Here is a 17255-nt window from a genome sequence, read left to right as displayed (position 1 = left end):
TGGGGCTGTCGCTGGGCAACACAGACTTTCAACTCCCTCCAAAGATTTTCTATGGGGTTGAGATCTGGAGACTGGCTAGGCCACTCCAGGACCTTGAAATGCCTCTTACGAAGCCACTCCTTCATTGCCCGGGCAGTGTTTTTGAGATCATTGTCATGCTGAAAGACCCAGCCATGTTTCATCTTCAATGCCCTTGCTGATGGAAGGTTTTCACTCAAAATCTCACGATACATGGCCCCATTCATTCTTTCCTTTACACGGATCAGTGGTCCTGGTCCCTTTGCAGAAAAACAGCCCCAAAGCATGATGTTTCCACCCCCATGCTTCACAGTAGGTATGGTGTTCTTTGGATGCAACTCAGCATTCTTTGTCCTCCAAACACGACGAGTTGAGTTTTTACCAAAAAGTTATATTTTGGTTTCATCTGACCATATGACATTCTCCCAATCCTCTTCTGGATCATCCAAATGCACTCTAGCAAACTTCAGACGGGCCTGGACATGTACTGGACACGTCTGGCACTGCAGGATTTGAGTCCCTGGCGGCGTAGTGTGTTACTGATGGTAGGCTTTGTTACTTTGGTCCCAGCTCTCTGCAGGTCATGTTTTAATATTTAATATTTTAATTTAATTTAATATGCCATTTAGCAGACGCTTTTATCCAAAGCGACTTACAGTCATGCGTGCATACATTTTTGTGTATGGGTGGTCCCGGGGATCGAACCCACTACCTTGGCGTTACAAGCGCTGTGCTCTACCAGCTGAGCTACAGAGGTCATTCACTAGGTCCCCCCGTGTGGTTCTGGGATTTTTGCTCACCGTTCTTGTGATCATTTTGACCCCACGGGGTGAGATCTTGCGTGGAGCCCCAGATCGAGGGAGATTATCAGTGGTCTTGTATGTCTTCCATTTCCTAATAATTGCTCCCACAGTTGATTTCTTCAAACCAAGCTGCTTACCTATTGCAGATTCAGTCTTCCCAGCCTGGTACAGGTCTACAATTTTGTTTCTGGTGTCCTTTGACAGCTCTTTGGTCTTGGCCATAGTGGAGTTTGGAGTGTGACTGTTTGAGGTTGTGGACAGGTGTCTTTTATACTGATAACAAGTTCAAACAGGTTCCATTAATACAGATAACGAGTGGAGGACAGAGGAGCCTCTTAAAGAAGAAGTTACAGGTCTGTGAGAGCCAGAAATCTTGCTTGTTTGTAGGTGACCAAATACTTATTTTCCACCATAATTTGCAAATAAATTCATTAAAAATCCTACAATGTGATTTTCTGGATTTTTATTTCTCAATTTGTCTGTCATAGTTGACGTGTAACTATGATGAAAATTACAGGCCTCTCTCATCTTTTTAAGTGGGAGAACTTGCACAATTGGTGGCTGACTAAATACTTTTTTCCCCCACTGTATATGGTACAATCTGTCAGATCACTGGAGATAATCTAGGGATGCACACAATTCTTGGTTTTAATGAGTCATTCAGTAGTTGTCATTTCTGTCGCCTTTGTTTGATTGAGAAGAATGATTGTCAAACAGTATACAGTGAGGATGATCCTAATGTGATCCTTCGTGGAAAATACATGTTTGAAATGCATTGCCAGTCTCTCCAGGAAAACCCACAATTGAAGTCACTTTATGGTTTGAAAAAAAGATCTACACTTAATTCATTGAAGTATTTCCATGTTTGTAATAACTCTTAATTTGATATCATGCATGATCTTCTTGAGGGTGTGGTTCAGTATGAGATCAAATTGCTTTTTGGATATCTCACACAACACTTTGTCAGAACTGGACTTGCTTTCCAAGATTTATGGTTTTGATTATGGATTTTTAGAACGAAAGAATCGTCCTACAAAGATTATTTTGGAGAGTGTTGGCAATGGCATTGATTTGAATTCTATTCAGACATTGTGTCTTGAGAAAAACATCCCACTGTTTGTTTGGTGACATTATTCCTGCAGGAAACAAAAACTGGAATTTGTTATTGTTGTTACTTCAAATAATGAACATCGTTTTTTCACCTTCTCTCACTCTAGGTATGACAATATATTTAAAGCATTTGATTGTTGACCACCACAAACTATTTAAGCACTTGTATCCACATAGAAACTTGATACCTACGCATCATTTTATGATCCATTACCCATCTTCTATAAGGAAAATTGGCCCCTTATTATATACGTGGTGTATGAGGTTTGAGGCCAAACACAAGCTGTTTAAAGATTGTTTTAAAATTTTCTAAAACATAACCAAATCGCTTGCTAAAAAGCATCAGATGGCCATTGCTTATCACTGGGAAACCTTCACCCTCAAACAAAATGAGTATGGGCCAATTAAATATTTTCTCTTCAGAGATGAGAATGTCGTCAACAATGAAATGCTTGAAACGATCTTATCAAAATATGTTTTCTCAACTAGTTGGGTTAAAGTTGATGGTGTAGAGTATAAAGCTGGACTAGTTATTTGCAGTGCAATGGAAGAAGACATGCCAGTCTTTTGTCAAATAAGTGATGTACCTTTGGTTGAAGATCTTTTTTTTTTGGGACAAACAAGCTATTTATAGAGAATTTTGATGACCATCATCATGCATTCAGAGTATTACGAAGTGCGGAAAGATGTCTACTAAAAATGTCTGAGCTTAAATTTCATAAACCGTTTGATATTCAAAGCTCATACAATGTTTCAGATGAAAGTATGTACATTATACCTTCATTCACAATGTTTTAATTCAACTGACTGCAAGGGAGAAAATGCACAAATAAATGTTTTTGACAATTATTGTTTATTGTGATTAATTCTTATTAATATAAGTATATATTTAATTAATTAATAAATAATATTGAATAAATTAACAATTAATTTTAACATTTTTTCAGTGTAGATAATTGACACTTTAGGGAGTGAAATTAACACTACACGAATAGTTTTAAAAAATTAACTTGGAGCAGTGTTAGTTGTCTAATCCCTTAGTGTTACTTTAACTCTGTTTTGTGAGTTAAAAAAGGAACTCTGGCAGAGTGTTAAATGTTTAACTATTTTGAAAGTGTTAATTTAACTCTGGAGAGTGTGGACCTACAGTGGGGGAAAAAAAGTATTTAGTCAGCCACCAATTGTGCAAGTTCTCCCACTTAAAAAGATGAGAGAGGCCTGTAATTTTCATCATAGGTACACGTCAACTATGACAGACAAATTGAGAAAAAAAAATCCAGAAAATCACATTGTAGAATTTTTAATGAATTTATTTGCAAATTATGGTGGAAAATAAGTATTTGGTCACCTACAAACAAGCAAGATTTCTGGCTCTCACAGACCTGTAACTTCTTCTTTAAGAGGCTCCTCTGTCCTCCACTCGTTACCTGTATTAATGGCACAGGTTTGAACTTGTTATCAGTATAAAAGACACCTGTCCACAATCTCAATCAGTCACACTCCAAACTCCACTATGGCCAAGACCAAAGAGCTGTCAAAGGACACCAGAAACAAAATTGTAGACCTGCACCAGGCTGGGAAGACTGAATCTGCAATAGGTAAGCAGCTTGGTTTGAAGAAATCAACTGTGGGAGCAATTATTAGGAAATGGAAGACATACAAGACCACTGATAATCTCCCTCGATCTGGGGCTCCACGCAAGATCTCACCCCGTGGGGTCAAAATGATCACAAGAACGGTGAGCAAAAATCCCAGAACCACACAGGGGGACCTAGTGAATGACCTGCAGAGAGCTGGGACCAAAGTAACAAAGCCTACCATCAGTAACACACTACGCCGCCAGGGACTCAAATCCTGCAGTGCGAGACGTGTCCCCCTGCTTAAGCCAGTACATGTCCAGGCCCGTCTGAAGTTTGCTAGAGTGCATTTGGATGATCCAGAAGAGGATTGGGAGAATGTCATATGGTCAGATGAAACCAAAATATAACTTTTTGGTAAAAACTCAACTTGTCGTGTTTGGAGGACAAAGAATGCTGAGTTGCATCCAAAGAACACCATACCTACTGTGAAGCATGGGAGAGGAAACTTCACGCTTTGGGGCTGTTTTTCTGCAAAGGGACCAGGACGACTGATCCGTGTAAAGGAAAGAATGAATGGGGCCATGTATCGTGAGATTTTGAGTGAAAACCTCCTTCCATCAGCAAGGGCATTGAAGATGAAACGTGGCTGGGTCTTTCAGCATGACAATGATCCCAAACACACCGCCCGGGCAACGAAGGAGTGGCTTCGTAAGAAGCATTTCAAGGTCCTGGAGTGGCCTAGCCAGTCTCCAGATCTCAACCCCATAGAAAATCTTTGGAGGGAGTTGAAAGTCCGTGTTGCCCAGCGACAGCCCCAAAACATCACTGCTCTAGAGGAGATCTGCATGGAGGAATGGGCCAAAATACCAGCAACAGTGTGTGCAAACCTTGTGAAGACTTACAGAAAACGTTTGACCTGTGTCATTGCCAACAAAGGGTAAATAACAAAGTATTGAGAAACTTTTGTAATTGACCAAATACTTATTTTCCACCATAATTTGCAAATAAATTCATAAAAAATCCTACAATGTGATTTTCTGGATTTTTTTTTCTCATTTTGTCTGTCATAGTTGACGTGTACCTATGATGAAAATTACAGGCCTCTCTCATCTTTTTAAGTGGGAGAACTTGCACAATTGGTGGCTGACTAAATACTTTTTTTCCCCACTGTATATAAACCCTCAAAAAGTGTTGAAATCAACTCTGTGGGAGTTAATTCAACACTGGACTTTTTGCTGTGTATTAGCATTGGCCATTGGATAGAGAGAGAGTCTACAGAAAGTCTGTAAGTGGGTGGATGTTTGGGCATTGAGAGTCTTATTCATGTCACGTTTGGGCCTGGGCTGACAAGTCCTTGAGTGTGGCCTCTTGAGGTTTGCCAGCTGTCAGCTGTCACATGAGCGTGTATGTGTGTGTGTGTATATGTGTGTATATGTGTGTGTGTGTGTGTGTGTGAACCAGCACACTAGTGGTCTTGCCCCCAACACACACACCCCCACACACCAACGTCACAATTTGAGTCTGTCACACCCCTCCTCATCAACAACAAAGGGTGCTGACAGGCCTTCAAAGAGCTCTAAGATCCCTTTGGAGAAATACCTGCACTCTCCCAGAAATGAAACACACACGCATAACTACAACACTAAAACACTTAGCGACAGGACACAAATAAACACACAGAGACACGAGGCAGAACATCAGGCTGGATGACAAACAGGGGTCAAACCCAGAGCAGAGAGAACAGCTGGTGAAGCTGTCTCATCTCACCTCCCTTTGTCAGGATGCCAACACCATTGTGATTAATATGAGTCAATTTTACTGCTCTTCTGGCTGCACTGCTGTACATTTCTTTCATGTATTCAACTCCCCCTTGTCAACTACAGCCAGTGTGCTTTGATGCAGGGCTGAGCCCTTTGGACAGACTAATAGAGAATGGAGTTGTGGAGTGACGTTTCCTGCCTGGCTGGCTGGCTAGGTAGAGCAGGACAGTGTTCAGCTCTCAGCCCTGTTTTTAGATCTGGCCAGGGGGAGCAGCAGAGCAGGAATCCACTTCATACCGCCAAGGACCACTGTTGTGCCCAACATACCCATCACCACCACAATACTGCTGTTTGGAGCAGTTGTCACCTCAACCTGGGGGTTGGGCCTGGAGAAGAGGCGTGTGCTAGCCATTCCTGAAAATCCCCTCTGTTCTGTCTAGACAATTGCAGACTCACGCCCCTGCCCTATCCCTCACCTGGAATACCAGCCCACTGTGCTCTGCACCAACCTCTGAGGACGCCAGCCCACAGCCCATGCCAGGTGAGCCAGGGTAGTGGTACAAGCTCAGCTACCAGCTAAAGCTACACAGGCAGAAAGGGCAGTCTCTAGGCAGTGGTTAAAGAACAAACATGCCTATGACATGTAGAATAAGCACTCACATCCACTCTACTCATGCATTTTCTATGTGCAAACATTTGCCTACTAAACGTAGCCCTGGAATGTAGAGAAATGTTCAGGTAGATCAAGTGGATAGACCAATGAGAGTACTCACTCATCGGTGGGGTCCGCCCTACTGAAGGCCTGGATGACCAATGGGAACTCAGACTTGACGATGTACAGGTAGCTGGACATGGCTGTGACGGAATAGAGACAGACAGAACTATGAGTGACACAATCAGTAGCTAGGTTTCCAATCAACTGGCAAAAGATGTTCATGCGAATATTCTAAAATCAGCATTAAATATGCACATTTTCCCATCAAATTGACTTGTTGGGGAGAAAAGGCTGTGCGTGGTGACATATTGCACATAAAAATAACTTCTGCGGTTAAATTCCCATGTACCAAATAAAGTGTACAATTTAAATGGGTTTCCATTGCAAACCAACTCTACTGATGGTTTGGTCCAAAAAATGGTTGCGTTACATTGCGTATGTGCCCACTCTGGTCTTGGCGCGAGCGCCCTACCCAACAGCTCACAGATACAGTACGAGTAGGATAGCCTACATGGTGAGACTATAATGGACAAAAGAGCAATAATATTTTTATTTGACAAACGGCAGCCAAGCATCGATCATCATGTCTCCAGAATAAGACCCTCGATATTTATTGGAAAGGAGCATCAATCACCGTGTGCACTTTCACCACCCTGTGAAGTTCATCATAACTTATTTCATCTGTACCCTAATAAACTGCATTCTTTCCCAAGTTGTAGTGGGAGGACCACACAACATGTCATCTCGTGACTCCAAGTTTACTTTGATATGATGGTTATTATATCAATATTTGCGTATAAAGGCATTTCAGGCCAAATAATTCAATCTTAGTTTCATCAGACCAGGGAATGAGAGTCCTTTAGGTGCCATTTGGCAAACTCCAAGTTGGCTGTCATGTGCCTTTTACTGAGGAGTGGCTTCCTTCTGGCCACTACCATAAAGGCCTGATTGGTGGAGTGCGGCAGAGATGGATGTCCTTCTAGAAGGTTCTCCCATCTCCACAGAGGAACTCTGGAGCTCTTTAAGACTGACCATCGGGTTCTCGGTCACCTCCCTGACCAAGGCCCTTCTCCACTGAGTTTGGCCAGACTCTAGGAAGAGTCTTGGTGGTTCCAAACGTATTCCATTTAAGAATGATGGAGGCCACTGTGTTCTTGGGAACCTTCAATGCTGCAGAAATGTTTTGGTAACCTTCCCCAGATCTGTGCCTCAACACAATCCTGTGTCGCAGCTCTTCGACCTCATGGCTTGGTTTTTGTTCTGACATGCACTGTCAACTGTGGGAACTTATATAGACAGGTGTGTGCCTTTCCAAATCATGTCCAATCAATTGAATTTACAACAGGTAGACTCCAATCAAGTTGTAGAAGCATCTCAAGGATGATCAATGGAAACAGTATGCACCTGAGCTCAATTTTGAGTCCCATTGCAAAGGGTCTGAATACTTATGTAAATGAGGTATTTCTGTTTTTTATTTGTAATACATTTGCAAAAATAAAATAAAAACTGTTTTCACTTTGTCTTTATGGGGTATTGTGTCTAGATTGATGAGAAAAAAATTATTTAATCAATTTTAGAATAAGGCTGTAACGTAACAACATTTTGAAAAAGTCAAGGGGTCTGAATACTTTCTGAATGCACTGTATCTAGAAAATAATACATAGTGTGGAAAGTGAGTTTCTAAAGGCATTAGTTGTAACTACATTTGCAACAATATAAATTCACCAGGTCTCAAAGTAAATGTAAGTTTCCCCACATTGGTAACATGGCTTCTGACTGCTGTGTCTTAGTCACAGCTAGGGATTTGCCCAAGCACGCACGCAGGCAGGCAGGCAGGCAGCCACTGCACTGTGCAGTGGTAGTTAGCAGTGCGAGGGAAGTCTAACCAATGCCAAAACACCACCACATCCACGGCAGCAGCTGTTTGCCAACTGGACGGCTGGCCTTAGCTCCTAATACTCCCCCATATCATACAGAGAGACGAGAGAGAGGGAGAGAGAGGGAGACAGACAGACAGACAAATATATATATTTTACTCAAATGTCTACTGTCATGTTTCCCAGACAAGCATATTGAAACCATAAGGGTTAAGTTAGGGCTGTATTATCACTATGTGAATATAGACTGGAGTATGGGTGGGTAATGTGAAAGGCTCTACTCCAAGTGAACAATTTTAGGTGAATCGCCCGGCCAGGAAGACCAGACAGTCTGCCTGTCTGCTGCTGAGCTTTGTGATTTATCATAACACCATAGCCTCTACAAACACACAGAGATGTGTGTTGTTGTGGGACACTAGACCAGTGACCACAGTGACTTCTCACCTCCGATGTTCTGCAGTGTGATGGCAATACCGGCGGCCATCTTGCCTGGGGTGCCAAAGGCCCTGTAGCCCAGCTGTTCATAGGCTCGGATTCCTGGGAGAGGAAGTGGGTTGCGCAACATCATCATTACACAGCTTTACAGGGGGACACCCAGGTAGTACCTCAAACAACACTTAGTTAGATAGTCAGAGTAGAATTTCCAGGTTCATTTACCGGTTTATCATGCCAGGCCTCTATTTCCATGCTAGGCCCATATTGCTGAATATGAAGAACAATATGTTGAATGCACCAATTTGTAAGTCGCTCTGGATAAGAGCGTCTGCTAAATGACGTAAATGTAAATGTAAATGTATTATATATACGGTTTTGTCAACATCCTTAATGCTGGGCCATTGGGGAACTATACATTACAGGGTTACAGGGAAATACCATGTTACCAAGCTAATCTATACAAGATGGAAATTAATCAGGGCATGCTAATGCTAACACTAATGCGGCAACTATGCAAGCCATCAGTTTTTTCTCCATCTGGCCCAATCCCTGCGACATGACACTGCAACAGCCCTCAATATGTAGTACCATCATCTCCTCTCAATGCTTCATCAATAGTGTGACCCATCCCTATGGCTTAGAGTGTTGCCACTGGATCAAACTATGATGTGCATGTAGAACTACACATAGCTACGCATGCACTATTGTTGCATGAGGTCAATTGAAGATGAGGGCCAGCTTACCCACAATGCCAGAGGATTTGAGCAGCAGGTGAATAGAATAGCAGGAGAGGGCCGCCACAGCAGTCAGAAGAAACCTGGGGGAAGGAGGGAAAGAAGGTACATGATAAAACATGTTATTGCATCATTTCAACGCAATAAAAGGTGGTTAGCTGAGCATAGCAACTAACAAGCTCACAACGAACTGTAGTAGTGAACTCCTCAGCTCCTCTCTATCAATATGTAAGAATAGCACACACACACACACACACACACAAACGTACACACATTTCTATGACAAGCCCTGCATTTAGTGGCTTGACTTTTAGCCAATAAAACCAAAATAAATTACAGTTTGAGATTACAACTGGCTCCGTATAATTCCAAAAAGAAACATTTTAAGGTTTCACTTAAAAGGCATTAATTGTATCATGAAGGGATAGTGAAGTACGCTAGCTAGAACAAAGCAGACTCTGGCTGGCTAACTACCAACTGTAATGTCCAACTGTAGCCATGTGATCTCAGGGCTCAAGCCCAGACAGTTAATAAAGGCAAGCGCTTTCTCAGCAGACTCTAAATGTTATGAAAATGCTAATAATGTATGATGTTGCCAACAGTCGGAGAAAATCATGTTGGAGTCAGAACTCAGGAACGAGGTGTGTGTCTGTGTGTGTGTGTTTGTGTGTGGGGGGGAGGGGGTATAACAAAGGACATAACTCTCCTTCCAGCAATCCTGGCTCTATGTAATCTGAGAAAGATCGTTTCCCACAACCCATCTCCCTCTTAGACCCCTGTGACAAAAGGGAGACCAGAGAGGAGCCGCAGTCCGCCTACAGAAGCACTGACCCCTGAGGAAGGGAGCCGAGCGGCCGAGCATTCCCCAGTCAGCATTCCTAGATGGTCAGAGGGCGCTCCCAGTGCCATCACCTTTCCCAGACCTCAGAGTCGGCCCCTACGGCCAGATGGAGGCCCCTTGACTACTAACCACAGTAGAGGTAAGGATCCTAGCATCTGGCCACAGTGTGGGCACAGAGGTTGAGTCCTGACATTCCACTGACCACTCAACACGCTAAAAAATGCTGTGTTAAAAACAACCCAAATTGGGTAAATATTGGACAGAACACACATTGAGTTATCTTTACCCAGCCATTTCTCCAGAGCGGTATGGGCTTTGTGCTGTCTAACCTGAACTGCCTGGTGAAACACCCAGGGCCACAGGAATCATTTGAAGCTAGTTTCAAGGCCCCCAGTTTCTAGAACAGTTTGGGTCAAAATTCAGAAAGTGCAAAGATTCAAACTTGTGTAACAAACTCTGAGCATACCCCCTTTCTGACACAGAATCCAAGGTAGTTACAGTATAGTTTAACAAGGAATGCATCCAGAACTAGGACATTAGAAGTTTGGTTAAGCAGGTTCGCCACCCTCAAGTCAGCAGCTAGGAGGGTCCTGGACAAAGACCACGTCTGGACTGGGGCACGAAAATGGCTGGTCCTGTTAAAACCGGACCCAACTGGAGTGGGCGGAGTCCAAAACCTCCCTAGCACCATCACGCTGGGAAAGAACAGAGGCTATGCTCCGTCCACTACTACGGCATGCCCAAACTGTGCAGGAACTGCGGCCGTATGGCCGCAGCCTGCAGTAACCATCATCTGCAAGATCTGTAATGACAACCATCCAACCTCAGACTGTACCTCCACACGCCCCTGCAACCTGTGCGGCAAAAGGGGCCACTTCTTCAGAACCTGCCCCAGTTCCTACGCCGGCAGGGCTAGGGCCAACGCCACCAACCACACTAACCCAAATCCCAAACCCACCAACCTGCCAGCCCAGTCCCCATCGCTTCCGTCAACACACCGTCAACCACTCCAACAGACTGACTGACTAACTAATTGATGGACTGATTATCGCTACCTGTTTTATTTATTGAATGCATTGTTTTTTTAGTTTTTTCTTGTTTGTTTTTATTTTTATTTGCTTAGGTTACATTGGATTTGTTGCTTGTTGTTTAGAATTTTAACCAAATTGATTTGAAATGTTTACTTGTAATAAATTCACCTTTTATATAAAATTAATAACATTATTATTTAAACATTATAACACAGTGGTACCTATACCAACATTGGGATACGCATAGACACTTGAGGAACTCAAACCCTTGTGTAAGCCTCATTAAAGCTACAAAAGTGTCAGTACTCAATTGTGTTGACAATACAACAGAGAAGATTAACCTGAATGACATTTATTCTCACGGGTGGCTGAAAATATCTAGCTGAACGCCACACCCCTACTAAGCCATGCCTCCAGTCTTCTGATCTGACCCGGTGGGTAATAGCCAGGGATGGGCATAAATTATAAATTACAACTACAAAATACCCTAAAGGACCAAGTTTGGGAAACCCTGTGCTAAATGGCCAAAATGTATATGTGAAAATGAACAACTGCAAAGCACACTGGGTATTGTCATTAGCCTTGTTTAGGGGCAGAACTCATTGGAATAATCCATTGGCATGCTTTGCAATTGTTTATTTTTAGATATACATTTACATTTAGTTTATTTAGCAGACGCTATTATCACACCATAGTGCCATCAGACTTTTGATACCAAATGAGGGTGAAAGGGGGCCACAAAATTGTGAACCACAGTAAAGAAATTGTATAGAATTTTGAAAATACAAATTACAGCTTTCGAAAGTATCTTGTCACAAAATACATTGGAGTGTAGTTCAGCACATGTAATACAAAATACTCAGAAGTAATTAAAATATGAATTTTAAATAAGTCGCTCTGGATAAGAGTGTCTGCTAAATGACTAAAAAAATTAAAATTTAAAATAATAAAAAATAAAATTTAAAAATACATGCCCATCTGATCATAGCTCAATAACCCAACTGCTGGGTCAAAAATAACCCAACGTGTGTTCCGCCCACTATTTACCCAGTGCTGGGTTGCTTTTTAAACCAGCATTTTTTAGAGTGCAGGAGTCACGAGAGCCACTATGAGTTGCTTAATGGTTGGTTTGGTTCATTGTCCAGGAAATGTCATGTTGTGAGCGTGGAATCTGAGTTCACAGGTCTCGTGTTTAAATGCCATTTTCAGGGCTCTCCCCACGTCCCATTGGAACTGCTATGGTGTGATAATATGCTGAGGGAGGCAGAGAACATCTATTTAGGTCTCCCTTGAGAAATCCTGTTTTTTTTTTACAGTATGTTACCCTTGAGAGACAAAGAAGGCTGCGTGTCAGTCACACCCACAATGCAACAAATCTCCAATATAGTTGCTCAATATAACATGGTCTGCTTTTCCATGGGAAAAGATAGGACTTGGAACAAGGACTTGGAATTTGATCACATTTTGCTTGCTACAGGACTCTAGACTTATCGGCTTACTTTTACCAGAAGACAATTATTTTGAGTCCAAAGTCGATAATACTGTACTTAGATGGAAAGAAACATCCATGGGGCAGATTACACAGTAAAACAAATCCATGTGAATTGATTCCTGCTTCTCAAAGTCCAAACAAATATATCTTTCTAAACCTTTTGAACCCAAGCTCTCCTGTTCTATAACCTGAAGTCACAAAAGCGATAAATGGGAGCTGTATGTTTCCATGAGAACCTGTATGTTTCCATGAGACGGACGGGGGGCAGAGGGAGGAGGGACAGAGGGAGGAGAGTGGAGGACATGTCCAACGCTACAGAGGGGGCCAGTGGCGTGGGGACTGGCAGGCGGGGCTATTCTGGGCTGTGGCCTTTCTGGGGCCTGTATGTGTCCACAGGGGCGGGGACAACGGTTGGAGAATGGGGGAAGATGGGAGGGAGGGGATAGTGTGGATCATGCCATGAGAAGTGTCACGTCACCACAGACCCTTACCCTGCCTCCAGCCCCACCCTGGCCCCTTATCACCCCACCCAGGCACAGCACCCTTCTTGAGGCAGGCAGGCTGGGGTTCTGGGCAAATAGCATTCCTGGCTGTCCCAGCTCCCTCCTACAAGCGAAGGTCGTGGCTATTTTCAACCCACACCCTGGCCCTTTCCACTGTATTGACTCTATGTGCAGCCTAAAGGCTATAACTGTGACTGAGGAGCACGTTCTCTACAGGCTCTCTGGTTAGGCAAAGGGATATCATATCACAACAAGCTGGCAGTGCTACTATCAACAGAGACAAACCAATAGCTAATGAGTGACTCCTACTGTGTCTGTGCTCAATGTGTCAGTGATTTGAAAGTCAGTGTGTCGTTTTGCGGTTTCAGGGTTTTATGAGAAGAGGAAGGACAAAAACACTAAACCAAGTGGGGAATGGAGAGACTAGGAGACCGTTAAGAAGCATCGGCAGGATTTGACATTTTGGTCCTTTAACAGACGTTCTTATCCGGAGCGACTTACAGTCATTATTACAGACATGTAGAGACATGTAGAAAGCTGACAGTTTGACTTACAGGAAGAGGAGGATGCCAGTGTTAGCCATGGCATAAGCCAGTCCCAGGATTCCACTGCCCATGATAGCATTCCCCAGGTTGAACACAGACATGCCGAAAGATGTCTTTCCCTCAAACTGATCAAAAAAATACAACAATCTCAGATTTAGTTAATTCAACAATTAAGTATAGCTGAAAAGCTCTTCTTACATTTAAAAATTCATGTTCTTGTCAAGTGCAACGTGACAGGCCGAATGTGTCATTAGCATGCAATGATTTAGTGTCTGCATCCCAAATGGAATCCTATTGGCACCCTATTCCCTACCCAGCTAGCACATAATATTCTGATAACCATACGTTTCTTAGAGCTTGGTGAGAGTGTGGTTGTCCTATGGTTATTTTACATACAACCTTTCAAGAATGTTCTGGGATTGGTGCAGATAGTTGCTTGGCCTTGGAACATTCTCAGCACATTTAAGGAACTTGACAAAAATAACATTATTCATCTTGGTATTTCATTACTTTAACAGAACTATTCCTAAATGTTCAAACATGGTTACATTTAACTACATTTTTGATAATGTTCTAGGAACGTTCTACAACTGGTTTGACATTGGGAATATTCTCTAATAGTTCAGAGAACGTTAAGAAACAACGTTCTCCTGTGAGAATTTCAGTACTTCAGCATAACGCTTTCTGAGGTTTTCTCATGGCTCTATTTAAAGTCATGTTCTCAGAACATTAAGAAAACTTTCCATAAAAACCACAATAAAACATTAGTAATGTGCAAAGAACATTCTAAGAATGTTATTGAAAAACATATACATTCCAATCTCAGCTTCAACAAAACTGTGTTCAAGTATATTAGCCCCGCCCACTAATTGGCCACACCTAATGTTAATTAATACTTGTTTCCTTTGACATGGGGTCTGTTTGAATAGACTAAAATTAACAGCTTTGTACGAGTTTAAAAACCACCAACATGGTATGCTAGCTCCATCTTACATTTACATTTTACATTTTAGTCATTTAGCAGACGCTCTTATCCAGAGCGACTTACAGTTAGTGCATACATTTTTTTTTTTCATACCCCCTGTGGGAATCAAACCCACAACCCTGGCGTTGCAAACGCCATGCTCTATCAACTGAGCTACATCCCTGCCGGCCATTCCTACTTGGTGGTGCAGTGGACTAATTCCATGGATAGACAACCGAATATCTCTGATGCCATGCCACAAGAAAAAATAAATGTGTTTGCATGACTAATGCCTAAGCAAATTCATTTCCATGTGTTCTATCTGTGCTTGGAGTTCAAGAACGTTGAATACATTTTCTGTTTTACTGGTCAGGAAACGTATTGCTTCGTTCCCAGAACCAATGGGAAACCAAACAGTTACGTTCCTACAACTTCCAAGGAACCAAATATACTAGCTGGGTACACTCTTAGAAAAAAGGGTTCCAAAAGGGTTCTTCGACTGTCCCCATAGGAGAACCCTTTTGGGTTCCAGGTAGAAACCTTTTAGGTTCAGGTAGAACACTTTTGGTTTCCATGTAGAACCTTCTGTAGAAAGGGTACTACATGGAACCAACAAGGGTTCTTCAAAGGGTTATCCTATGGGCACAGATGAATAACCCTTTAAAGAGTAATTTTCATGTAAAAAATAAATAAATAAAAAATAATCGAAAACCAGATGTTTTAGGCTTAGTTTTAGTGAAACACATCAATTATTGTCTTCATTTTGACGGTTCGTTACAAAAGTTACATATTTGGGTATTTTAGTAGTTCATCTAGCTCTTATTGGCCCTAGCGCAGGGGTATTCAACTCTTGCCCTATGAGGTCCGGAGTCTGCTGGTTTTCTGTTCTACCTGATAATTAATTGCACCCACCTGGTGTCCCAGGTCTAAATCAGTCCCTGATTAGAGGGAAACAATGAAAAAAAGCAGTGGAACTGCCTTCGATGTCCTGAGTTGAGTTTGAGGGCCCTAGCGGTTCAACTCTACCATTGAAATCATGATGTAGAGGCACCTTGAGAAAGTGCCTCTATGTTATCCCAAGGGAGGAGTTTGGTATGAAATACATTCCCTTCTAGATGTGCTGGGCGGTACCACTGTAGGCTCACTACACCACCTCAAGGCTTACTGTAAAAGCAGGTGACAGCACGCCTCATTTGGCAATGGTCTTGGTAAGTGGAGTGTGGCCAATATATTTTACATGATGCTTCCTTGACAAGACTACTGACGTTACACAAAATTAAAAAGGCAGAAAAGCACATTTCTGCATATGACCAAATTCAATGTTTTTGCTTACCGTTTCATACCCATCTATGTGCTTTAACAAAGAAAAAAGACATGTAGGCTATGAGGATTATGCAATTATATATGTAGCTACATTCATCATAACAAGAAATAGATTACAACTGTGGCCATGTCAACTCGTCACATAGGGAATAGGGTGCCATTTGGAAAACAGACAGTGAGTAATGTTTGAGTTATGGAGATAATAAAGTCAGTCACACTAACATCTGTGAAGCGCATGGGCTTCTTCCCATCTCCGTTGGGCAGAAACTCCTCACTCTCCAGGATGCCATCAGGTTCATCAAACCTGGACGAAACAGAAAAGGACATTACAATTGATAGTCTCTAAAACCTGCACCTTAAAATGAGGGACACAAGCTACACAGATAGAAGGAGGTTTCTTGTCAAAACAGTGTCAACATGCTTCACTTAAAGGATAGTTTGTGAGTAATGATGTTACATAGTCAGTAAGCCTACTAGATAGAGACTGTGTCTGTGTGACTGTATATCGAAGTATAAACATACCTGACATTTTGAGTACCATTTCTGTGTGGCAAACAGAGGATCCATGGGTGACGGCGGGACAAAAACAAGGCAAACATGCACTTAGAAACACAAACACCACTCAGGCAATCAGTTATATTGTCTGCTCAGACGTCATTCATGGCGTATAAACAATTCATACTCAGTACTGATGTCATACACTTAGCAAGGAGGACTGGGCGAGCAAAACACAATTTGCATGGTGGAAATAGAAATAGGGTTTTAAGAGTTCTGTCTATAAAATGGTGTCTGTATTAGAGGGTAAACTACCCGCTTTTGGATACAATCATGTGGATGAATTCAGGATTGGAATTACAATTTCAGTTTATTTCCAGAATTGATTGAATTGAAAAGGAGTTTCAACCCTGATGAATAAAGGCTACTGTATTTTAGAAACACACAGGTGACATTTACAGGCTGTTAAATGGGTTTTGGTTTCCATACTGGAAGGTAAACGACAAAAACACATGACACATTCACAGTTTAACACAGCACAAACCCATTACTCTCTCCAGTCTATGAGCTGGGCACAACACTGCATGCAGTGGGCTAAATGTCACCCCCCTTATGCAATAATAATATCAAAGCATCCGTTCAAAAACAATTGGAATTAAATATGCATTGTATTGTTTCTGTGATGTAGAGTCACAAAGACAACCAGGTGAGTATATGTACATTTTCAGATGCTTTTCAGATTGATATTGTCGGGGAAATTCTTACACAGGGACACTCGAAGTCAATCTTAAATGAATCATTCTTTATTATCAGCATGCTGGAGAGGTTCAAACCAACTCAATACACCAAGTATACATGTCGATCAGGAGCTCTAACGGGGCAGTCCTGTTCGATCGCTTATATACTGGTTACAGACACGTTACATAGGCATGGTTCATAAGGTTGGTTCCGGCATGTGTCTGGCACCGTCTCCTATCTTAACTTAAAGAACATATTCTGGGTGTTCTGCCAGATGGTCCTAAGGAGGAG

General features: G+C 42.2%; 1 protein-coding gene across 3 annotated transcripts in view; it reads right to left on the bottom strand.

Annotated features, from left to right (window-relative positions):
- The window catches only part of LOC121578384 (sodium-coupled neutral amino acid transporter 3), an 86403-nt gene that overhangs the window by 34214 nt on the left and 34934 nt on the right, over positions 1-17255 (bottom strand). For 2 of the 3 annotated variants that reach the window (XM_041892739.2, XM_041892740.2), the window contains exons 3-8: positions 16254-16274; positions 15954-16035; positions 13454-13569; positions 9042-9115; positions 8308-8400; positions 6045-6126 (exon numbers count right to left, since the gene is read on the bottom strand). In XM_041892739.2, coding sequence (XP_041748673.1) covers positions 6045-6126; positions 8308-8400; positions 9042-9115; positions 13454-13569; positions 15954-16035; positions 16254-16274 — 468 coding nt within the window. The remainder of the gene's footprint in view (positions 1-6044; positions 6127-8307; positions 8401-9041; positions 9116-13453; positions 13570-15953; positions 16036-16253; positions 16275-17255) is intronic. The other variant, XM_041892741.2, reaches the window with a different exon arrangement.

The sequence above is a fragment of the Coregonus clupeaformis genome, chromosome 12 (genome assembly GCF_020615455.1).
Source record: "Coregonus clupeaformis isolate EN_2021a chromosome 12, ASM2061545v1, whole genome shotgun sequence".
NCBI lineage: Eukaryota > Metazoa > Chordata > Actinopteri > Salmoniformes > Salmonidae > Coregonus > Coregonus clupeaformis.
The sequence above is the reverse complement of the archived record's forward strand: the minus strand, read 5'-3'. Positions and strand labels throughout refer to the sequence as shown.